Source organism: Xylona heveae (genome assembly GCF_001619985.1).
Source record: "Xylona heveae TC161 unplaced genomic scaffold L228scaffold_7, whole genome shotgun sequence".
In the NCBI taxonomy this organism is placed as follows: Eukaryota; Fungi; Ascomycota; class Xylonomycetes; order Xylonales; family Xylonaceae; genus Xylona; species Xylona heveae.
In genome coordinates, this window is record NW_017264199.1 from 604,004 (window position 1) to 626,475 (window position 22,472).

The 22,472-nt window shown below is 47.6% G+C and overlaps 5 protein-coding genes across 5 annotated transcripts; 2 read left to right on the forward strand and 3 right to left on the reverse strand.

Annotated features, from left to right (window-relative positions):
- The first annotated feature begins 5,179 nt into the window (after positions 1-5,179).
- On the forward strand, positions 5,180-8,499 carry L228DRAFT_157568 (carbohydrate-binding module family 21 protein). Its single transcript, XM_018329363.1, has 4 exons — positions 5,180-5,292; positions 5,440-5,903; positions 5,955-7,630; positions 7,686-8,499. Exons 2-4 carry the CDS (start codon positions 5,573-5,575, stop codon positions 8,037-8,039), a joined length of 2,361 nt encoding a protein of 786 aa, XP_018187229.1. The 5' UTR covers positions 5,180-5,292; positions 5,440-5,572; the 3' UTR covers positions 8,040-8,499.
- An 880-nt stretch (positions 8,500-9,379) lies between these two features.
- On the forward strand, positions 9,380-10,369 carry L228DRAFT_248397 (bola-like protein). The gene is made up of 2 exons (XM_018332837.1): positions 9,380-9,833; positions 9,913-10,369. The coding sequence occupies exons 1-2, from the start codon at positions 9,528-9,530 to the stop codon at positions 10,075-10,077; spliced, it is 471 nt and encodes a 156-aa protein (XP_018187230.1). The 5' UTR covers positions 9,380-9,527; the 3' UTR covers positions 10,078-10,369.
- A 1,711-nt stretch (positions 10,370-12,080) lies between these two features.
- L228DRAFT_157652 (hypothetical protein) lies at positions 12,081-14,890 on the reverse strand. The gene is made up of 2 exons (XM_018329365.1): positions 13,173-14,890; positions 12,081-12,957 (listed from the first exon to the last, which is right to left on the reverse strand). The coding sequence occupies exons 1-2, from the start codon at positions 14,640-14,642 to the stop codon at positions 12,256-12,258; spliced, it is 2,172 nt and encodes a 723-aa protein (XP_018187231.1). The 5' UTR covers positions 14,643-14,890; the 3' UTR covers positions 12,081-12,255.
- Positions 14,891-16,836: 1,946 nt separating this feature from the next.
- Positions 16,837-17,461, reverse strand: L228DRAFT_157696 (hypothetical protein). The gene has a single exon (XM_018329367.1). It carries the CDS (start codon positions 17,339-17,341, stop codon positions 16,880-16,882), a length of 462 nt encoding a protein of 153 aa, XP_018187232.1. The 5' UTR covers positions 17,342-17,461; the 3' UTR covers positions 16,837-16,879.
- Positions 17,300-21,199, reverse strand: L228DRAFT_157664 (hypothetical protein). The gene is made up of 9 exons (XM_018329366.1): positions 20,624-21,199; positions 19,889-20,561; positions 19,608-19,823; positions 19,186-19,546; positions 19,011-19,121; positions 18,859-18,961; positions 18,627-18,808; positions 17,626-18,573; positions 17,300-17,539 (listed from the first exon to the last, which is right to left on the reverse strand). The coding sequence occupies exons 1-9, from the start codon at positions 21,049-21,051 to the stop codon at positions 17,427-17,429; spliced, it is 3,135 nt and encodes a 1,044-aa protein (XP_018187233.1). The 5' UTR covers positions 21,052-21,199; the 3' UTR covers positions 17,300-17,426.
- Positions 21,200-22,472: the final 1,273 nt, after the last annotated feature.

The following is a 22,472-nucleotide window of genomic DNA, read 5'->3' on the forward strand; positions in this document are numbered from 1 at the left end:
CGTATCAAGGTATTTGTGTCAGTGCGTGCTCGAATCTGGTTGAGAATGCCAATTGCGTGCTGAAACAATGCCGAGCACAAGGATTTGAGGAACATGAGATAGCTGCATGTACGGTGGACCTTACCGCCGCTTGAAGCCGCGTCCGTGCAGCAACATAATGTTGGGTGCGGTTTCACCTCGTTGTATAATGCAGACAAGGAATGTAAACAAAAGAAAAAAAAGGAGAAAATGACACCATATGAATCCCAGACCTCTAAAGCATAATTGCGATAAAACGAAATTCTGGTGTCCAATATACAGCGAGACCCGTACTGATGGAGATGGGAAGCAACGCGGTTTGAATTAGGTAAAGCAAGGGATTCAAAGGTAGACAACAATTTCGGAAACCATCTCCGACGGGTAATCGATGGCTAGAAGATAGTTTCAGCGAAAGGCTGGCCTGGAAACGTTACTTCTGAGTAAATCAGAAGACACCTTGAAGGGAACAAATAGTTGGACATTGCTCGTATCCGGCACGGAAAAGCCCTACAGTAATATGGTACGGGTAAGTTTCGGCAAGCGGAGTTCCACCGGACTTGGAACTCTTGATTCGAATAGAGCTCCGCTTCCAGTTTTGAATCAATAAAAGTATCAACTATCGATTCAATTCTTCTTGAATCCAGTTTCTCTATACCTGGCTCACGTCGATTCCCCGTAAGATGCTTTTAGTGTTGATGTTGTCTTTGATGGTCGGAATAATTATCGCCCAAAATTGCGAAAATCAAAGAGTAAATTGTTCTGGACCCGTCTTTGGAAGAGGCTAGCGTTGGCGGTGAAGAGGAGAAAAAGGTTGTTCTGCCGGTAATTTATTGCCTTTTGCTCTTTGGGGATCTTCGCTAGGATTGGGGCTTCATCGGGAGGTAATTTGATCAATTGGGGTAGGAAAGCCCAGAAACCAATAAGCAGCTGTCCTTGCCTGCCTTGCCTTTGGAACTGCGTAAACAAAATCCACTTAGATTACCGCAAGGCTTGCCCGAAGTCACCTAGCTTTGCAAGTACCCGTGTCGGCACGGATAAGCGAGCGAGAGCTGCAACCATTGTACTGGTACAGGTGAAATGGTATTATTGCATGGAAATGGTTCTAAATCCCAGTCGGACAGATGGCTAAAACGTCTTACCCAACAACTCTGGTTTAACTAAAGTAAACTGTAATTTCCCACCGTTCAGGTGTCTTGGTAGCTAAACGAGATGAGCAACCCGCTGCACCAAACGGCAGTAAAAGTGGGTTGACAATGGCTTCTCACAACATTCCTACCAAAACAAAGGCTCGTTCGGAATCTGGTGGTCAATGCTTCAAATGGTCATTGTGTGGCCGCCTGACCAGACCTTGGAATCCTCAATGACGATATCCTCATGTAAGGATGGTAAAAGAGTCAGCTGTAACCTCAACCATTTCTCGCTAACGACTAAGTGTAAGTGGATCGCGAAAAGGCGGGAATCCATGCTCTGCCGACTTACGGCTGTGAAGCAGGCAAGAAGTGGGTCGATTTTTGTATCGCAAAAGGCTCATTCGCTTGTCCAGATTCAGCAAGATATCATCGAAATAATGCCGCGTGGCCTAGGAAAGTTATTCGCCAGCCCTGTAGAAACATTGGGGCTTTTTCAAGCAATTGCTGGAGATTAATGTTGATTACTCGCATTGGTTGTACCGAGACAAGATCGAAGATTGAAAGACGGTCTGCTGATGGGGCTGAATGGGGAAGAGGTAAAGTTCCTTGTTCCTCGTGGGACCAGAGTCAAGTGTAACTGGATCATGGTTTCTTGACTGCTAAAGCTTTAACCCAAGGTTTAACCATCGGCGGGTAAGCGTTTCAAGATGCCGGTTAACCCGGATAGGGAATCAGTGGGGTGAGTTGATTGCCCGTAGGTCAAGTGATCTCAAATCCCCCGTAAAAAAGTTATGACGCGCCGTCGACACGCTCTCGGTACAGGCCGATTGATAAAAGTAAGTTATGTGGAGATGTGGGAATGAGGATGTGGGGAACAGCATATCTGGGGGATCGCATAAAACCTGGCAGAGGCCAATCATGTCATTGTCGGACTGAATGCCCGGCGACAAAAGACATTCCGCCTTTGTTGCGCATGTTGGTCGTCCCGTGGGGAGAGATGCGCCGTCAACTTTTCTCAGGCGACCCACCAAGGGAATTAATTGTGCCTTGAGCCGCGTCGTTGAACGCGCGACTTAAACGACTCGAGTACGAAGGTACACCGTTCACCCAACCTAAAAACCCCCAGGGTTAAAATTTCGGGCGGGGAGCATTAGACGCCAAATAAGACCTTGCTTTGCACGCTGACCGGCGCAACCCGAAACGCAGGCGCTGACGAGTCTTTCTCCACACTTTGGACCAAAAATCCAGGTAAATTTTCTCCCCTCGTGCACGTATTTCCAAGGACCTTCTTTTGGCGTCGTGGCTTTTGTGTTCCCCGACCATTCAACCAATAATGGCGTTGGCAGACACATGACTAATGACCGGAGCGACAACCGTTTGATCTCCCATAGGTGGAGAACCTTTCGTTATACTGCCAGGCTTCTGTAGCTTTGAAGAGAAAATATGGCCAGAAAACTCTATTGATTCCCAACACCGACCAGTCGAAAAGGGGTCATAACCGATTCCATTTGACAGCTCGGTTCTCCGTCCCGCCAGAATAAAACAGGTAGCTACGGAACTGGTACCTGGAATGTGGCGGTTCACATGGCACGAGGCTCCCTACGAGCCAAGTACTGCATTCGTACATGCAAGGAGGTGTTTAAGCTGGTAATGAGTTGATTAGCTAATCATCTGCATCCTCGATCGTGCCAGCCCGCACGTCCATCATGATGTAATGAAGTTTTTCATCGGCTTGTTATCTTAGCGCATTCGCTTATGGCCAAGGCAGAAAAAGAGCGCGCGACAGCAAAGGAGTAAGAAGAGAAAGAGGAGGACCCATTTCGCTTCTCCAGGTCGGCCCCATCCAATAAACTGCCCAATTGATTTCATCTCCACTGCTGATGGGTCTCTCCACAGCACAGTACACCAAGCGATCGCTACCGCTTGCAATCAAGGCCATGCGGTGGAGCCCACCCCAGATTTGGGGTAAAGGAGGGCTTATCAAAGGAAAAGGAAGGCGGGAAAGAAGAAAAAGAAAAAATGGATAGATGGAAATGGCTCAGGGCTCAAGGGTCGCTGAGGCACAAACAAAACGGCCAGAACGTTCAAGAATCCTGAATGAGTGCAACGCGCGCAGCTCAACAATGATACGAAAACAGATGGTGGTTGCAAGAAAATGATACCTCTTACATGATAAAATCTCACTTGTCCTTCCCCTTTGAGCTGCCAAGGAGGTACCGGTACCGGCCAGGATCGCCACCCGGGGGAAAAGGTACCGGTACGAAAGAGCTTCGGGGGGACATGCAACCCTGGTCTTGTTCGCAGCTTTGCTCAACCCTCTCGTAAAGCGAATGAATGCTGGAGGGAGAAAAAGTGCGGCGAGGGACGTTGGTCGAGAAGGATTGGGTTGGGGAAAAGACGACCTAAAGCGTGCCGACCGGCCGGGGTGCAAGGGGATGATTGCACGCTACCATGGGGGCGCTAGAGCCGGGTTTGGTCTAGCGCACAAAGCCATGGCGTGCATGGCCAATTCCATCCATGCAACTGCTCCCATGTTGTGCCCACCGCCTTGGCCGGTTCAGGCAAAACGAATCGAACCAGGGTGAGCAAGAATACCCATAGCAACAGAGTGAAGGGAAAGTCAGAAAGGAAGGAGAGGGGGAACATCTTAAAGTCCAGCCAGGTAAAGGATAGGTATGAAGCAGGAGATTGTGCAAAGGTAGAAGCAACAGGGCAGATATCATCATATTCGGTTTCATCATATGTCGTCGTTGTTGTCGTGGTAGTCGAGCTCATCATCGGTCGTCGCTTCCTATTTCCGCCGGTCCCGCCTTGATTTCTCAAGCTACCTCTGTACAGTACAGTGTTGCCGTGTCTCGAACCTCATTCTCTTTCTCGTCCTAATTCCCCCCACCCCCAGAACCCTGTTTACACTGCTTGAACTCTGACCTCTTACTCTCTAGCGCTGGCGCCGGCTCTAAACTCACCCGGCGAGCCCTGGTCTTCGTCCCATCCGTTAATCTACACACACACGCACACCCACCACTCGCTCTCCTCGCCAAGTCCCCTAATCCCGATTCCCACGTCCGTTGGTTCAAGATTACTACGTACCGTGTATTATGGTGTTATTACTCTTCTTTCTTTCTCAGCGGTGACGCCGTTTTGGAAACACCCACGCTGCGATTGCGTTACGCCTGGCGATTGGCACTAAAAACACCGCTACTCCCGCATCCCCTTGGCCTTTCTGATGGTCCCCACTGATCTCCGGCGGGCCTCCTCTCTCCCAAAACGTAGTGCTCTGACACCCTATCAGTAGTCAATTCTATTCCCGTCACCTCACGCCTCACACCCTCCGATATCTTTCGCGCGCTCATCATTTCCCCTACTTGCTTTGCACTCCCGTAATTTTATTCATTATCTTCCCTATTCCCTACCTTTTTCTTTGCCCTTAATTGCTCACTTTATCTTGCCCTCTTACTCAACCCTTTCCCTATCAATCATTTCTTCCCAGATCCCTTCCCACCACCATCAAACGTTGCCCCAATCCCCGACCTCGGGCTTGAGGCTACGACCGATACTACCACCGTTGCTGCGACTATCGCTCGAGGCAGTCCGGTTTCGTAGCCTCCAAGGGTGGTCTCGCCCCAATCTCGTGTCGACTTCTCCCCGGGCTCTCGACATATACTTTTGAGCCACCCGCCCCCCGTCCATTTCGTCTTCTTGAAATTTCTTCCTCTTCTTTCTTTTCTTCGTCGACATCGCCTGCGTTGGGTTTTGCTTTTTTGGGGATTTGGTTGCGTTTGCATTGTGTTTTTGTCTACCGTCAGCAAATCGCAGACGTGAATTCACTCAAGATTCCCAGCCTTGAGTGATCAAAGAAAAGAGACGAGTCGACCTCATTCACTCGGTTCTCTCGGCATTGTGAAGGTCCTGGTAGAGAAGTCGCCATTGACTTTGTCCTGCCTTCCTCTCTTATCTCATCACTTATTCGAGCATCTTCACCCTGGGCATTTCTCGACCACGGATCTCGTTCTGTTTGCTTCGTCGTCTTCGCGAAATCGATTATCGCGAAGCACAGCTTGAGTATCCAGATCCACATTCTTATCCTTGAAAGGCTGCACCTTTGGTGTGGAGGCATAATACTCTGCAGCAATACGCTTATCCTGTAAGTCGCGATTGATCACATATGAGCCCTCATTCGATCAACCTTGCCCGCCTGCCCTCATTCCTTTACTCAGTACCTCGACTCCTCTCCCAATAATCCAAAACAAACGGATAAGCAGCTAACCATATTGATCGTCGGACGAATTAGTGATGCATTGTGCCAGTACCTCAATTTCCTCATGATTGCCAGATCCTGAAACTATCTTCGATATTCAGCTTCCACATCGCTATTCGATCTGATCTGTTCGAGCTCTATTGCAGAGCCTTCACAAGTCGATCGGATGCCCTACACACCGCCTGCGCAGCACTCGCCTGCGTCATCCAAACCTTCCAGCCCTTCGCTCAGCCGATCACATTCCCACCAGAAACGGTTCTCTGGGTCCGAGCACCATCACCATTCTCATCATCTCCAACATTCTCCAAATCGGTCCGGTAGACCTACTCTACCGCATTCGACTTCGTCGACCTCTTACCTTTCCCGACACCGTCGATCACCTTCGGCAAGCCAACTGCATTCGCACGCCGTGGCACCGCCATCGCCAGAAGAGTCTTCTCCGGCCGACAAGGCCATTTCTCTACCCAATGGCCCAGCCGAGCAGCCTTTCACCAACGGTATTGTTCCTGAACCCAGCTCTTCCAAGGGTCCACCGCTAATTTGGTCAGGTCATCCGGTCTCTCCTCCCTCCTCTTCCCTCGAATCTTCGGAAAGCCCTAGCGACGATGAGGGCATAACCGGCCAGCCTCGGGGAAGGAAACTCGAGAACCTCGAGGAGCTCCAGGAAGCAATCCGTACTATTGAGCAGCGCCGTGAAAGTTCTCCAGGAAGGGCAGAGCCGCAAGTTGATGGAGCTATTCAGACTGTCGAGGCTGCAAACGGACAGGCCAAGGATGTTCTGGTTTTTCGCCCCGGTGCGAGACCATTGTCCAAGGAAGCTCGAAAGATTGCTCATTCGAGATCCAATACCGAATCCGCCATTATTCTCAACCTCGGCGGTGTTCAGGTGGAGTCACCGAATCAGAGTGTGGAGGACAGTAGTGACACTGAGGACTCAGTCGAGGCTGAGAGAGTAAAGCCTCCGATGGTGCGCAAGAAATCTGGAGAGCTTGTTAAGCCTGCTCTGCGACCGGCTTCCCGGCGGCGTCCGTCCAGCATGCCTGGCACTCCAACATATTCAAAGGCTGTACATTTTGACTCCCATCTCGAACACGTGCGTCACTTTCTGAAGGTGGACCGCCCGGTTGCTGTCAGTGCAGGCTCATCCCCTGTTGAGACTTTCGATTCTGAGATGGAGTTTCCTTTCTCCCAAGACAACTTCTACCGAAGTCGGACACCTCAGTTTGAATGGGAGATTCGACTTTCCAATTTCCCATCCGATAGTCCGGAGCGACGAGCCTTGCCTGTTCGTGTCGAGAGGGTCTTTTTATCTACCGATAACAAGACCCTTGTCGGCTCGGTGGCCGTGGCCAACCTTGCATTCCACAAGTCAGTCGTCGCTCGGTTCACTTTTGATTATTGGAAGACGACCTCCGAAGTACTTGCCGAGTATAACAACGACGTTCGCCGTAAGCAAGTCCACGACGGTTATGATCGTTTTAACTTCAATATCAAGCTGGCCGATCAAGCGAATCTGGAAAATAAGACGCTCTTCTTTTGCGTTCGGTACAGTGTTAACGGTCAAGACTTTTGGGATAATAATGGCTCGATCAACTATCAGGTCGAGTTTATCCAAAAGGCAAAACCTCAGGACAGCAAAAAGGGGGTTCAATCCGCGCCGCGTCGCTCACTGCCTCGCAGCCACCTGTCCTCCCCTCCAGCTTCGGAGAAGTCGCGTGCCTCTGCTAGTTCCTTTGACGATTTTGCGGATGGATTCGGCTACCGACACGATTTTGATAATTTCCGTGAGGCACCTGCCAAAATCATGGGCGATTCGCCAGGCCCTGCACTTCGGTTCAAAGCTTCCAAGGGTGCAGACGTTCTTAATCGGGAATCTCCTGCACGTAAAGTCAGTCCAGCGGGACAAGCGTTTGGCAACAGGTATGATTTTGGCGCGTCGCTCTCCGCCGCTATCCAGGCTGCAAACACAGCACTGGGCGAACGGAGTGGCATTCAAAAACGGGACTTTGCCAAGGAGACACCTACACCCTCGAAGTCCTCATCGGCCGTTTCTGTGTCTGGAAAGGGTTCTCAAGCCGGTCAGACAACGGCTACTTCGTCCGCGTCGACAGTGCCGGCTTCCAGGTCTTTCCAGGATTCGGCTCCGAAGCCAACGGCGCTCACGTCGGAGAAACCTTCGATCCAGTCATCATCCTACCATGAATTGCTGGACAAGTATTGCTTTGTACGTTCTGGAACTGCACAACAAACCTAGCGCTCGTACTAATATTTCGAATCAGTTTGGGTCCGCCAAGACGTCACCTCAGATGCCAAGTGGGACCCTGGGACAAACGGATGGCGCTAATGATGAGCGGCCCCTATCGCTTTCCATCGCGGAGAACCCTCGTCAATCTGGTGCCTCAACCCCGGCTTCTGCTCAAAATAATAATCCCTCTGCCTTTCGGGAAGACATCAAACGTGACCATGCCAGGACCGAAAGTCCTCGCAACCGATCCACTTCTCCTGCGCCCATGACTGGTTCCGCGTACGGTACACGAACTCCGTCACCTGTCTCCTTTGGCTATCCGTACCATCAGTCTCTGCACGGTGGTATTTTCTCCGAGGGCCATACTCCTACAGCGATTTTGAGCTAGGGAGGAAGATGCGGACTCAACGACACGGGGAAAATGATCCTAAATCGCTTGGTCCATGGCCAATTTGGTTCCTGGAGTAGACTCCACTCCTTTTCTGGATCTCTATCTGCACCCTAGCGCTCGTTTGGTTGCAGATTTGTTCAGAGATCTTCCACTCGTTTTCACTACTCAGTCCTAGGTCTAGGATTATGGTTAGCTGACATGACGATTGAAATGAATATCCTGCTCATTGAGCATGGAAAGATGGGCTCCTTTCACGACTTGTAATACGATAATTGGGGTTTGAAGCTTCATTTTCCTTCGTGTCTATTGTGTCTTTTTTACATTAGCATTGTTCGCGGGTCTGCTTATTTTTTTCCAGTTTGCACGAATTGCATCTTTCCCTTTCTCTCTTCTTCTCTCAACATGGGTCCTTCTCTCCTTACTTCATAGACGGTGTTATAATTAGCTTGTTTCTTTTAAATTTGTCTTCTCCAGGAACCATCGTCTTCGGCCAGCCGAGCGAATATTGGGAATGGGACTAGCTTTGTTTTGTTTCTAGCCTACTGTTTTTATTTCTTTGCTCCATTTTCATGGCTTTGGAAAAGTTGAAATTTTTTCCTTCTGCCCTCCGACGGCGGTTGCAACCTCATTTTCGAGCGTTCTATAGGACACACATAGTCCCGCTCGCACTTCTCTTGTTTTACTTTTTAAGTTTTATTTTCAACGTTGTGTTTGTCCATTGACTCGGGTGTGTGACTTGTTCATTTGTCGCATCACCGAAATTGGTTCGAAAGCGGGACCTTTTCCAAAGCCGCAGCGAATGGGTTTGGATTGTTAATAGCTTCAATGGAAAGTGGAGATTGAAACTGAGAGAGGAAGTCCATTGAAAAAGTGGGTTCCACTCTCCGGGATGGCATCTTCATGAGAGGTTGCAAATTTACTGGAATGCGAAATTGACGATCGAGGAACGCTGTCCATTTTGTTCAATATTGATGACGTATATAGAACGTGTTTGATGAGAGAAATATGACTGCGTTTTAGATGGCTTTTTCTGTGGTATCAAATGTGATTTGGACTTTACAAACTGTAGAACTTGAAGAAATGAAGTCTTTAAGAGGTCAGCCCGAAGAATAGTACACCTGCCAGCGGAGCTCACTGTGTTGCGCGCCACGTCTGAGCACCAACTATAAGAAATCATCCAATCAGATTGCTTGTTAATGGATGACCTTTGAAACGCGGTCCGGGAATTATTCATCTGATTAGATTCATAAGATAAGGTATAAATGATTAGATAATCTTCCATCAAGAATCAAGTCAACCAGCGAAACTGTTACGCTGGATCATGACAACATTTATCGCGCAACTATAAACCCTCATTTTGCCCCTCAAACTCGCTGGCTCATCTCTTTCTTCCAGCGCGTAGAGCGACTGTTTGAGCCAGCATTGCTACCAAGCATACCGACGCGCCTTTTAATTCCCCTGTGAAAAGCCCAATCTTTCTTTTCAATGGCGTCATCAACAATTCCTAGAATCGTAGCTGCTTCTACGGCCTCGGCATTCACCGCACGAATGACGCCCGTGAGATGCGTACGCCAGCTTCGTCTAGCTTCTCAATTCGCTGCTCGATCGAGCCAATGCCAAACACTACGTCTTGCCGGCCGACAACCTTCATCCAGAATAGCACATGGAGCTCGCTCGCTACATGCAACCTCCCGCACAAGATCAGCAGTTGAGCCTCCGGAGTATTTGACAGAGGGGGAACGACAGATTTTTGATAAATTGAAGGCAGAACTGGAGCCTTCGCGGTTAGAGGTAAGCTGTTTTTTGTGGGATCAGGAATACATGGTTTCGGTGGAGGGGAATTTGGTGCTGATTACAAATTGGTACTCAGGTGCAAGATATATCTGGTGGATGCGGCTCCATGTACGGAATCGATATTGTCTCGAAGAAGTTCAAAGGCTTGACTATGATTAAGCAACACCGCCTGGTGAATCAGATCCTCGGCGATGATATCAAGCAGTGGCACGGATTGCAGCTGAAGACGAAGGGGGAGTGATTGCAAAGTTTACATATATGACGCCCGCATGTATATATATTCCAACAACCCGACAAGCGTCTGAAAGGGATGATAGACATCCCAACCCCGGCGAGTCAGTGTATTATTAGAATATGGGTCAGGATCATCACGGCACATGGGATGGGCTTAGCACGCAACGAAATGTTTCCTTTCTGTATGAAAGAATATCCATTTTCAGCTCCGATTGCAACAGTTCAAAATTTCCACTTTAGGAGTGCGTGAGGCCGAAAAATTTCTACTACCTCGATTCGAAAAGGAAACCAATACCAGAACCAAACCACAACGTTTTCTAAGTGACATAGGTGTCGATAAACAACTTCGCTCAAGGATGGAGTGGCGCACGACTAATTCAGAGGCCCTTGCACAGATTGTTTCTCCACCCAAACAGTCACATTACCTTTGTCGCCAGGCAAGCTCAGCTCAGCATGAAATGTGTGATTCAATTTCTCCAACTGCGCGACATGATCACGCGCTCGCCGCTCATCTTTAAACCGACTCAATGGGTCTTCATCTAGACCACGGGCTGCTCGTCCACGAATGTTGATAACGTGCCTGTTTGCGTCCCGGTTTGCCATATCCAGGATGGTATAGGTGCCGAGGATCTTTGTTGTCACAATAGGTTCCGATTCTTCCACAACCCGTTTGTTCCTCTTCAAGTCTCGTTTCTCCATGACGAGATAAATCTCTCGGGGAATCAATCGGCCTTTTCCTATCACCCGATGGCCTTCCTCTTCTACTCTCAGGACCCTTTCAACGGACACCTCGACTCTGCCAACAGGTGAAGAACCGACATATGTGTACCCGCCATATTCGCATGCTCTGAACCAGTAGTTGTTATAGTGAGAAAGGTGCTCGTCTCCGCGTTCAGTGAAAAATTCCTTTTGCGCATGTTCGTTTGCTTCGGAAACGGAACGATACGTACCGCAAATCAATTTTTGCGAAGATTCGATGGTGGCATCATCGATACGCTGGTTGTCGAATATATCATCGAGGTCACAATCCTCACCGGTATCCCTGAGTTGTGTCCTTCTGATCAAGTGATACTCATACCAGACATTTTCGCGGTCTTTAGAGTCATCGCGCTGGGCTCCCATGCTAGTGGAATTTGCATCTTTGCTATCATCCTTGAGTGTCTCGCTCTCTTGGGTTTCCAAGTCCGCAAGGTACTTTCTCAAACGGTCGTCAGGTATAGTCTTTCTTCCGGTAGTCGGACGCTCCGCCGGGACTATGGCGTCCTCGCTTTGCGCTTGAAGCGTGGAAAGCGATAGAGTCCGTGAAGAAGTTGATGTCTGAGTGTCTTCGGGTTGGTTTCCGGGTTCTGGGACACTGGCGGCCAACTTTCTGGGAGCAGCCACTGCTTGATCGACATTCTTTAGGCCAACCGGCTCTTTTGTCGACAGCACCTTCGTAGTCTCTTCTGCTGAAGGACTTTTGGCTCCGGAAAACTGACATTGGCCTTGAGCTTCGACTGCTGACTCTACGGCGCGCTCATCATTGCTACTTGCAACCGGTTGTATGCTTTTTGAAGGAGAGACAAGGTGATTTGGTTGAAGAGGTATTGATTTTGCGACGGTATTATTGTTTGGTTCTGCATGTTGGATGCTTTTGGAACATGGTTGAGACTGCTCTGGTTGGACAGCAGCTGGCTCTCCCGTAGTAGAAGTTGCCTGTTTAACATGAGCGCTTTGCGTTTCGTGCGTCTGTGAATTGGGTCCTCGCTCTGACTTCTCTTTTTCTTGCATCCTCCCTGTTGCGAGCTCATTCATGCTAATTGGCTGCTTGGTTGCTTGAGTATTCGAAGTCCGCATTGCCTCGCGTGACTGTTGGGCCAATTGTTCCCTGAGAGCAACTGTTTCAGCTTCCAGCGCCGAGATTCTCTCCGCTTGCTGTGCCTTGTTCAGCGGCTTAGGTTTTGCCGTTCTTACTCTTTTTGTTGGCTCTGGACTGCCATCTGGATTTTTCCTCGCTCGTGGTTTCCTGGCCGGTGCCTTTTTACCAGTATTGGGAGGTGGCACAGCCGTGGCCTGAGGAGGCGCTTTTTTACCAGCACTATCAGGTTCTTTCTCAGGCTCTGACGCAATTTTTGAAGCTTCCTGTCCACGATTCTTAGCATTCGCTTTTCAACTTTGAGCTACCCGATCCAAAGGATTTTGGTTTTCATACCTTTGTCGCTTGAGCAGCAGGTTGTTGCTTTAAATCTCGAACTTCAACCACTTTTTTTGCTTCTCTTGTTTCTTTTGCTTCCTCGGCTTCCTCGGCTTCCTTGGTTTCCTTGGTGTCGTTCGCCGGAGCTGCCTTTGTCTGACGGGCAGGTGAATGAGGCTGAGCAAGCGCACAAGGACTATCTTCACCTTCACTTACGAAAAGACTCTGATCCTCTGCGTCGTCTTGTGTTATGCCGCGTTTTCCGGATCCGGTCGTACGAGCTCTTTTACGCGCAGGAGGTTTTTGCGGCTGCGGCTGCGGCTGTGGGTTCTCCTTCTGTACTGGTTGATCACTCTGCCTCTTTCCCCCGTCATTGCCGTTATCATCACCACATGGCTCTCCTATGGCTTTTCTCTTCTCCCCAGCCTGGCACTTTTCTTCCAGTCCCTTTTTGAATTGCTCGAATGTTTCTTCATTCACCTCTGGCTTTTTCGCAGTATTTCCTTCCACGGGAATTTCTTTGCTTTGAGGTTGGCTTGCTTGCTTCTTCTTATTCTGCTTCGGCTGTGGCTTTTTCCTCTCGTTGCGCTTTTTAGATGCGTCATCAGCGCCAAATTTCCATCCAGGATGCAGAACTCCTCCGTATCCTTTTTCTTTATACTCGAGGTACGTGTTGTAGTCTTCGTCACCGTCTTCGTCAATGTCCATTTGCATCTAGTTGATGTATTAGCCTCACGCTTTGTTCTCTTCTTCTTTCCCTTTCATCTCCCCATTTCTGCCACATCTAGTCATGTCTGTTCCTATGAAATGAGTCTTTTCCATCATTTTCAAGGACTTTTTTTTTTTTTTTTTTTTTTTCAGACAATTATGCTGACGGCCGTGCTCAAAGATATCACTATCAGAAGGTTCAATGCTCTAGCTAGACTTACCTCCTTGGTCGCCATCATCCAATTGTTCGAATTGTTTGACTGCACCTGCGCAACCGGATTTGGCAAATTGCCAGTGCTCTTGTTGATACCCTCCTTGTCATTATTGGTGTGGACAGTATCTCGTCGCATGTTCGCCACTGGCGCAACATATGCGTGTGGATTCGACTCGGAGCCTGCTGGCATGACGGCGGCGGTAGCAGTGTCAAGTTTATTACTCGATTTAGGTATATTTCCCACTTCTGCATTTGATGCTTCTACTTCTGCGTTTGCATTTACTTCCCTCTGATTCGCGCCATTTGTCGCAACTGCGATTCCGTTCTGGGAAGTCAAGGGATTAGCAGCAGAGATAGGTAGCCCTTCAGAATCGGGTTTTGCTCCTTGTGCTTTTCCTTGTGCTTGCTGTCGTTGCTGTTGCTGCTGTTGTTGCCCCTGTGCTTGTTCTCGTTGAGGTTGGTGTTGTGATGGCCCTGCTGGTCTGACATGTTGACCAGCTTGACAAGCCGTCTGATCTGGCATTGACGCCCAATCCGGCATTTGATGATGCATTTGAGCTTTGCCCTGCATATTACACCGCGCAGGTACGGCACCACCAGCATTTAGCCGATTATTTTTGATAAATGCCTGCCTAATGAAATTCATCATTTGTGCCATTATTCGTCGTTCTGCCATGCTGGACATTTCGCCCGCTCCATCCATCCCGTTCGGTCCGCTGGTTGCGTTCATGACCAGGCTCCCATCGGTATTATTCGCATTGGCCATGTTATGTGCGTTAGGAAAGATATTTCCTGCAATTTTTCCGCCTTGAAGCCCTGATTGTCCTCCAGATTGTACTGCAGTTTGGGCATGAGGCGGTAAGCCATCCATGCGCGCTGACACTGCCGGATGTACCGAGCCTGCTGAGCCCGTCGGTGCTACCGAGTCTGTCAATTCTCCTGACTTTACTCGATACGTCGAATGCGCTTGACCTGCTGGATTTGCTGGATTTGCTGGACCTGCTACACCTGCAGAGTTTGTCGGATTCTCCAAATATGCCAAATGCGGTAAACGCTCAGTGTTTGGAGTATTCATCGACTCGGGAACTGCAAGTTCCGAATACGCAAAAAACGCTTCTTCCGCAGACAGGGTTGAATCTGTTGGAAATGCAGAAGCAGAAGACGATGACGCGGTAAATGAATCTGATGGAAAAGTGAAGTTTTCGTCATGTATGTAAGGGTATTTGTTTGCGCCTGATCCTGGTAGTGTTGCTGCTTCCGCTTCTGCTTCTGAGACGCAGTCAAGTCCGAGAAGAGCTTCAATTGAAGCGAAATCCGATTCTGTATCTGCTTGTGGCTCAAGTGCAGCTACAGCTACACTTCCGTTGTCTTCTCCCCCGTCGACGCCAGATATTTTTCCGCTTTCGTGTCCAGGACCGGGCCCAGCGTCAATATCGGATACTGAAAGCATCTCAGATGTTCCAGATTCTGCGTCCATTTGTGGGATCGGCAGTTTTTAGACGTTTATTATTTGATTATGGTTATCTGAGGTTTGTTCTTTGACGTCTGGGATTTGATGTTTGTTGTCAAGCTATGACTATCAGATTTAGTCTGTTAGTCGTGTTGTAGAAAAGGGAGCGAGTCTCTACCATGCCGCCTAGTAATCGCGTCCAGTATTTGCGTTTCAAGACACGAGTCCCAGTGGCTCAGTCTGCGCATTTCACGATGTCAGAACCTTTGAACCCCAAACTCTCATATAATAAATGCAAAGCCAGATTCACAGTGAAAATACCTTACCTGAAATATAAGAAACATATAAGAATAGATCCCAATGTAAAAGTCAGTATGGGACCGCGCGGTGATTGCTCCAATTACTTCAGTCGCGTCAATCTCGTCAACTGTTCGACTCGTGGATTCATGTAACCTCAGCTGTATTCTCACCAAGTGATCGATGTGCGATGTTTATTTGTGATGTTGAAGTGTGATTCACCAATGCCTGATACGAGTTTAACCATTAGAACTTAAAACTTGAATGAATACAAGTACATCCAGCCTGTGTGTGAAAATAGCAGAGATGAACCTTGAGCCATATGTTGAAATAGGTAACTATGCTTATTGAGTCAGTATGTCAGGGTCAGCGTGTCAGCGTGTCAGTCTGACAGTTTGACAGTCTGATGGTGTGACAGTGTGACAGTGGTCAGGAGCAAGGTTGTAAGAATGAGGATGTAAGAGCACTGCGCTGTGAGGCTATAAAAATGAGGTTGTAAAATGTCAGGAATCAGGATGTAAGAGCTCGGGGTAATAAGAGCATGAGTAAGGTATGTAAGAGTATAACAACATAACAGCATAACAACACAAGATAGCAAGAGCGCGAGACTATAAGTCTGCAAGGTAGAAATGTAAATACAAAACCCACAAACATAAAGAGATAAACGTCTATATATGTAGAATGCAGAATGTAGAATGCAGAATATAAATATCCAGATAATAAACCTTGCTGCCCCGTAAAGACCATAACGCAGACTCGCAGAGCGGCAGACTTTGTAACGTTGGATCAGAATCTAACATGTAAACGCACCGAAAGTCAAGGGTCATGGGACGTGGATGTGGATGTGGAGTAGGGCGGGTAAGTGTGTTAATAGGGGCATAACCTTTTGAAATGGGCATAAATCTGTTAAAAAAAGAGAAAAAGAAAGAAAGAAAAAACAATAAATCAAAATAAAATAAAAAAGAAAAAAAAAAAGTGGGGGAGGGGGGAAGAATATAAATGCAGTATTCTCTGAGGATTCTATGGCTTAGATTTGGAGTTGGATTGGAGTGTAAGAGTACAGAAGTGTAAAGGTGTAGAAGTGCGGGAATGTAGAAGTGTAGAAGTGTAGAAAATGTGAAAGTTTGGGGTACTGGGATACTGGGATAGGGATAGGGATCAGGATAAACATAGTGGGACAGAGATAGCGGAATAGGGGTAGCGGAGAGGCAAAGGTAGGATAGGTACGGGTACTTACCTTACTTGGATTATATGGGCTGCATAGATTATTTAAGAGAGGCAAATTGGGTGTATGGTAAATGTATGTGAGGTGCGGACGGAGATGTGGAAGGGATATAGGGGTGGAACTGGGCGAAAGAGGGTGTAGTGTGGGTGTGTCGATCTGAATTGTAGATGAAAGAAAAATGAAGGGTTAGATGTAGTGTTGATGATGTGGGAGAAATTAAGGGAGTAAGATGGTGAAAGGTTTGAGAGAAAGATAAGATGAACAAGTGGTGGACCTACCTGGGGTGCGGAGTGTTGGGTGTTGAATATAAAGATGTTGGTTGAAGTGACAGGGGAGCAGCTAGGACGAGTCAAATGACAATGTAGTGGCGGGTGTGGAATGGTATGATGGTTGATAGATGAGCCGACGGTGAGAGTGCTTGGGAAGCATGCGGTCTCGAACTTGAACTTCAAGCCGTGCTGAGAGAAGTTCGCAATGAGGCGATGATGACGTTTTCAGGAAATGTTAACAGTATGAAGAGGAAAAAAGCACAAAGACAGAGTATGTAAATTCGACTTGATTTATATGTGCTCAATTGCAGAATTTGTGACAGTCAATAGGGCAAGAGACATCGTGGAAGGTCTTTTGACAGGACACCTCGATGGTCTGACGAAGCAGTCAATAGAAGACAACCCGAAAGAGTAAGAAGACATTAGATGAATCGGCTGTATTGGTTTAGCAATTTATTGACCAGCTCATATAGTTATCTGGTCGTGCCATCGGAAGAGGCAAAGAAGAGCAAAAAGTAGAAGTAGTAAATAGGACGAGCAATAAAACTCGGGAAAGTCAAGAATATCAAGTGGACGGGATGGGCTTGAAAGATGTTGACAGAGAAACCCAATATTGAATGTCGAAAAAGAAAAAAAAAAGGAAGCTTTGAAGCCCAAGTAATAAACATACACGAATAATTTCCGAAAGTGGTATACAACAAAATAAAATCGCGATAGCTCGACAAAAAATTAGTCGTGACTGCGTAACTATACCAAATATATTCATAAAGTTGAGTATCAGAAGCCAATTGGTTAATGCAAATGCCCATCATGTCATAATAATCATAGCTCGTGTCCTCCGTTAATAACACAACATTGGTAAGAGAGTTGTGAAGTTGATTTAGAAAGGTCCAATTACGCCCGTCAGTAAAGTTTTGTTCGACCTGTGATGACATACTCGAAAAGAAAAGGACAAGAAAGACCTCTTGAAGCTTCTCGGCGATTAAACGCTAACATGTAGGACGGGTCGAGTGAATGGTTCTAAAAGTTCGTGGTCCAAGCAATTCCGTTACCTAAAAGTCCTTCCATGTGAGTAGGATTTCCTCTCGGAGGCAAAGGGCTTCCTTCCAGTATAGCAACAAATTCGTCACAATCTGCAACATCAAATTGCGTCAGCAAAAAGGCAAAATATTCAGTCACGAAAATATTATACATGCGAAGCAACAAATCCACAACGCACCTCTCACAGTCTCAAAAACAATTGTCACGGGCGAAGTCTTGTTCAATTGTGCCGGGTCTTTGGGATCTCGCGCCACGAGATTGCTCATGTCTATTTGACTGCCCCGACGGAATTCCACTTGTTGCAGGACAGCTTGGTCCGAGTCACGATGATCTCTAAAGGATCGCGCATTTCGAGGAACGATCATAGTCATCCACTTGTCCGTAACATGATCTCCCCACCGACTGGCCACGCACAGTTGATTTGCTTTTCGCCAAATCTGTACTTCTGCGGCACCCTTGTTGGACTTGGACGATCCAAAGCGCGAACGGGGTTTTGCCTTAATCCACCGGACCCGCCGAGAAAAGAGCAATTCATGTCTGTATGTCAGTGCGCCCATAAAAGTCATCGCATCGGCTTCGTCGTTAAACTGAATTTTAATGTGTGTAATTTTTCTTTCGCAGTGAGAAAAAGAGGGTCTTTGATCTTTTGGTGGCTGGTAGAGCTTCTCGATGTGAGTAGAGACGTAGTTGACACGATAAACTTTGTCGAGATGCAAATTCAACTTGGAATGGTCGTAGCGATAGTCTGTGTCGGCGTACATGTAGTAGAGTTCCGAATACTTCCATGTTAGGTTATTATAAGTGATCATCAATGCCTTGTAGTGCATCGGTTTCGGTTCCAAGTCGTAGATCTCATGAACGGCGCGCTTCTCTTCGCCGAGTATTGATTCTTTTGTAGGGGAACGGTTGAGTGATAAGACCACCCTCTCGAAGGCTTCCGCATCCATTTCTGATGAGAAATGAATGTCTATGCCAATGTTTGGTGCCATATCATCGTAGACGTACGAATAGATGTTGTGATATTTTCCATCAGATCGGATCACCTCTTGAGCACAATCAGACCATCTTGCTACCACTTGTCTGGAGCCGCTTTGCCTCTGAACCTGGACTCGACTCATGGGCAGAACTGTCTAAAATTAACCTCTGACATTATACGCTATGCAATACCAAGGCTCTTACATATTTCGACACACCAAGGATCACGCTCTGCTGCTGAGGAGCTTATGACCAGCCGTCGGGTTGTCCGCCATCCCTCCCTTCCACTTGTCTCCAACACGCGCAGATCACATGAATTCCACACTCGTCGAGGGTTCCAAGGCTTCATCGTTGATGCTTTAAGTGTCTCGTACATTTCCAGTGCACTATACATGGTTAGTGTGACAGGTTTCTTGACGCTGAAGTTTACAATTACCTTCTGAAAATCAGTGTTTCCGTTGCATCAATTAACTCTCGCGGTTCCCTTCTTTTGACTGCTCTAAAGTACTCCCTCGGAATGTACATAAAGCGGTCAAGGTCTTTTCCTGTCAGTGATCACATGTCATTTTGTTTGAAGGTCAGCCCTACCGGCGCTGGTTGTAAATGATAAAGACACTCGGCTTTGGTCAAAGTTCAAAGGAACAGCCACTGGCTGCATTCCAATTTTGTTCGGAGCGTCGACAAGATCTTTGGGTGTTACTGCGACGGTTCTCATGTCAGGAAGATCTTCAGATGATACGTTTCTGGTTACGGAAGAATATACAGTCTCTAGAAAGATTGAGAGATCCACTTTGGTTGCACAGAGTAACAATTGGTTCGCTGTGCCCTTCCTTTGTCGATACTAGTAGGAGATATGGGGCTCCCTTAGATTTCATACGCAATGCTTTTGCGCCAATCTCAGCATTGACAAAAGTTCGGAATAAGACCCTTTCATCTTCATTTCCAGCGTCATCTTGTTCCACTGTAATCCATTTGTCATTCTCGAGTACGGGAAGAACTGAATCGAACCCCGCCAGTTCTTCCCCAGGTTGAAGCCGCTCCCAGATGCTCAAATCTTGACGATATATCATTGTCTTATCTGGGACTTCGGTAAAGCGAAAAAGAGACCAATTCTCATTAATTGCCTGGAAGTTGTCTTAGTACGTCCTCAGAATTGCAAAGATTGAGCAAAAGGTAGGTCCATACGTCAGAAAGATATAGAAAGAGTTTTCTATTCTCATCAGTCTGTAATGATGAGGTAAAATCTTCATTCGTTAGCACTATGTCGTACAGTATCCATGATGCTTTCAAGAGATCAACGTAAGCTTGACTGGACGAAGGTGCAGAGTCGTGCGAAGGACTGGAACTCGGTCGATTATTTGTCGTCAGAATTTGCTCGCATCTTTCCAGTCCACTCTTGGCCTTTCATTCCGCACAGGGGCATTAGCAACCTAAATTCAGCAGTAAGAATTTATATGCATAGGCACCTTCAATAACCACCAAGTCGCTACTCTCAACCAGTCACGAGCGTTCAGTCTTCGTATTTTGAGTTCATCGCTAGTGAGGTTCTCAAACTCCTTTTTCAGCATTTCGTCTGGTTTATGAACCGAGCTCTGAGGTACAATCCGTAAAGGTCTAGATTTCTGTTCGCGATACCGAACCTTTGACAATTCCTTCATTGCCTCTTCGACAACTTCCTCTAGAGCATTTTTCCCAAGTTCGCTCTGAACATCTACCGCCATTTCCATAGACAGATTATCTGGTATGATAGTTTTTTGTCCTTCCCTACTGTCGACAGACTGTCGAGGACTAGGCGGAACCCCCTTGAGATCTACCACGTTCGATCCACTCCCCATTCTAGTTTTATTGCTCAGAGGCGAGCGTTTTTTTGCTGTTATTGGGAATGAATAAGGGCCGTCATCTCCGCTCAAGGAAGACGCCGAGTCAGCTGGGCCGCGCTCCATCATTTTAAAGTCTGCCAGTCGACGAGAGAGATCTTGTGCATTTGCCGCTGAGCCAACAGGCACCTCGGGCTGATCAACCGTAGTTGAAGGTGTAATGGCCTCCATAGATTCGTCCGCAGTATTTTCATTTTCCTGTCCGGACGGCTGGCGATTCAGTGCGGCGATAGATATCCTTTCTATCCGAGCTAAGGAGGAGCTGCGGATTTTTAGTAAAGAGATGACTTGCGGGGAGATTGGTTCGGTGCAAGGGCAACTTACTTCCCAATTGCAGTCATACAGAGGCTCAAATTGCAGCTGTGCAGCATGATTTTTGCTCTCAGGGTTGAGATATCCTTTTGCTCCGTGACCCATTTTATCTTCCTCCAAAATTGTAATCCGTCTCTAGTTCCCAGCTCCCGATACTTGATGACGAGCTTTTCAAGTTTTCGAAGCGTGTCAAATAAGCCGGCTAAACAGCGTTGGAGTGTCTGCCTCTTTTGCTCCCCCATTCGATCCAGGAACTGCTTGTCGGAATTAACATCGTCGCGCAAGGTGCGTAATACGCTCTGCAATGAGCCAAGCTCATTCACCAACTGCCGAAACTCATCTGGGGCTTCGCGAGCAACAAGGAAGCAGTTATGATATAGGTCCCATGCCAGCTTTGTGACTGAAAGGATATCGCCAATTCCCACTCCAGACCACGCCATCTGAGCAAGGCTCTATTCGAATTGCAATCACAGCTGGCAGCAATTTATAGCCGTACGACTTCAAGCTCGCCGTCTCTGAAAGAGGCCGGCAAAGTGCTTAGGGATAGGCGTAGAGCTCAAAGTGGCCTTTGAATATTGCTGAGAAGCATCCAGCTGCTCCTCATTTTAATCCTCAAGTCGACTTTATAGACAGGGTCGAAAAGCCAGGCAACAAAAGTTTGCCCGATAACTTCCAGTGCTTAGGTAATTCCGTAAGAGATTGTGCGAAATAAAGCGGCGATCAGATTGTGACCTCGTCAGAGCTTTTGAAGTGGCAAAAGATAAATGCAGGCTGTTTTCCGGCCAAAGGTATCCGAGAAACGATTGGTCCCAGCTAAGAACGCTTGGACTTGTGATGAGACCGGCCAAATGGGCAAGAAAGAGAGAATAATAAGAGACGGGACTCGTTCCTCAGCCTCATCTTTCTGAGGATAGGCATTGCCGGTTCAAGGACCGACGCAGTGCGCAGGCAAGCGGATCCCCCACCCTTTCTCCCCAAAAACAGCTTGTCATTTTTGCTTAGCAAAAGTCAGAGCACATGTTCGTCCTTTGGTTGTACCAAAAGTGTTTGCCTAGCAAAGTTGCCTGCAGTGTTGCTCCAATCATGACAGACGAATGCCACACAGGTTTGCGCCATCGCTGAACCGTCCAAGTGTGATTTCTGTTCCCCTGTCTTAGGGGTTACCGCCCCCAAGTAATGGTAACAAATGACTGACCTCACGCGGTATATTAGTAACGAAGCTGTCCCGATGGAGGCATTTGCTTATACGGTCAAATAGTAAACTGAATTCCAATGATACACTGACAGTGAGAATCTCCGGCTCTTGCCTGTTCCCATGCTTTTGTTGATAGAGGTCGACAAACGCGGGGAAGACAGGCAAGGGGAAGCCTGCAAAATCGCTTAGCCCTGTAACTTTACGTCAATATGGCCAATTACAAGCACCACGTCGCACCCCATGGGGAAGTGTAAGAGGTCATGACTGACAGTTGGACTAGCAGTTGCTCGCTGCCAGAGTGAAAAATATTGGTTCAGCTCTCTTTCCCGTTATTCCCTACTTGGGAACCTAGATGCAACCTCCAGCCGTATTTCAGATCCATCGTGAAAACTGCGCCTCGTTTGTTTGTTGCTTATTAATGATACTGAGACGTGGCTTCTGCAACGACCTTCTAGCAATCATTTAAAGTGGCTGAGCAAACTTCAAGCTTTCCTTGGCAGGCACGACTCTTTGGGTTGACGACTCCAAATTGAGGATTTTCTCTTTCGTTTGTCACCAAGCATACCGGCGTCTAAAGCGTGGGTATGAGCAATCGGCATATGGGCTCTCCAACTTGAATCGATACGAAAGGTATTAGTCTTGGCATCCGCCTAACAGATATTAGTG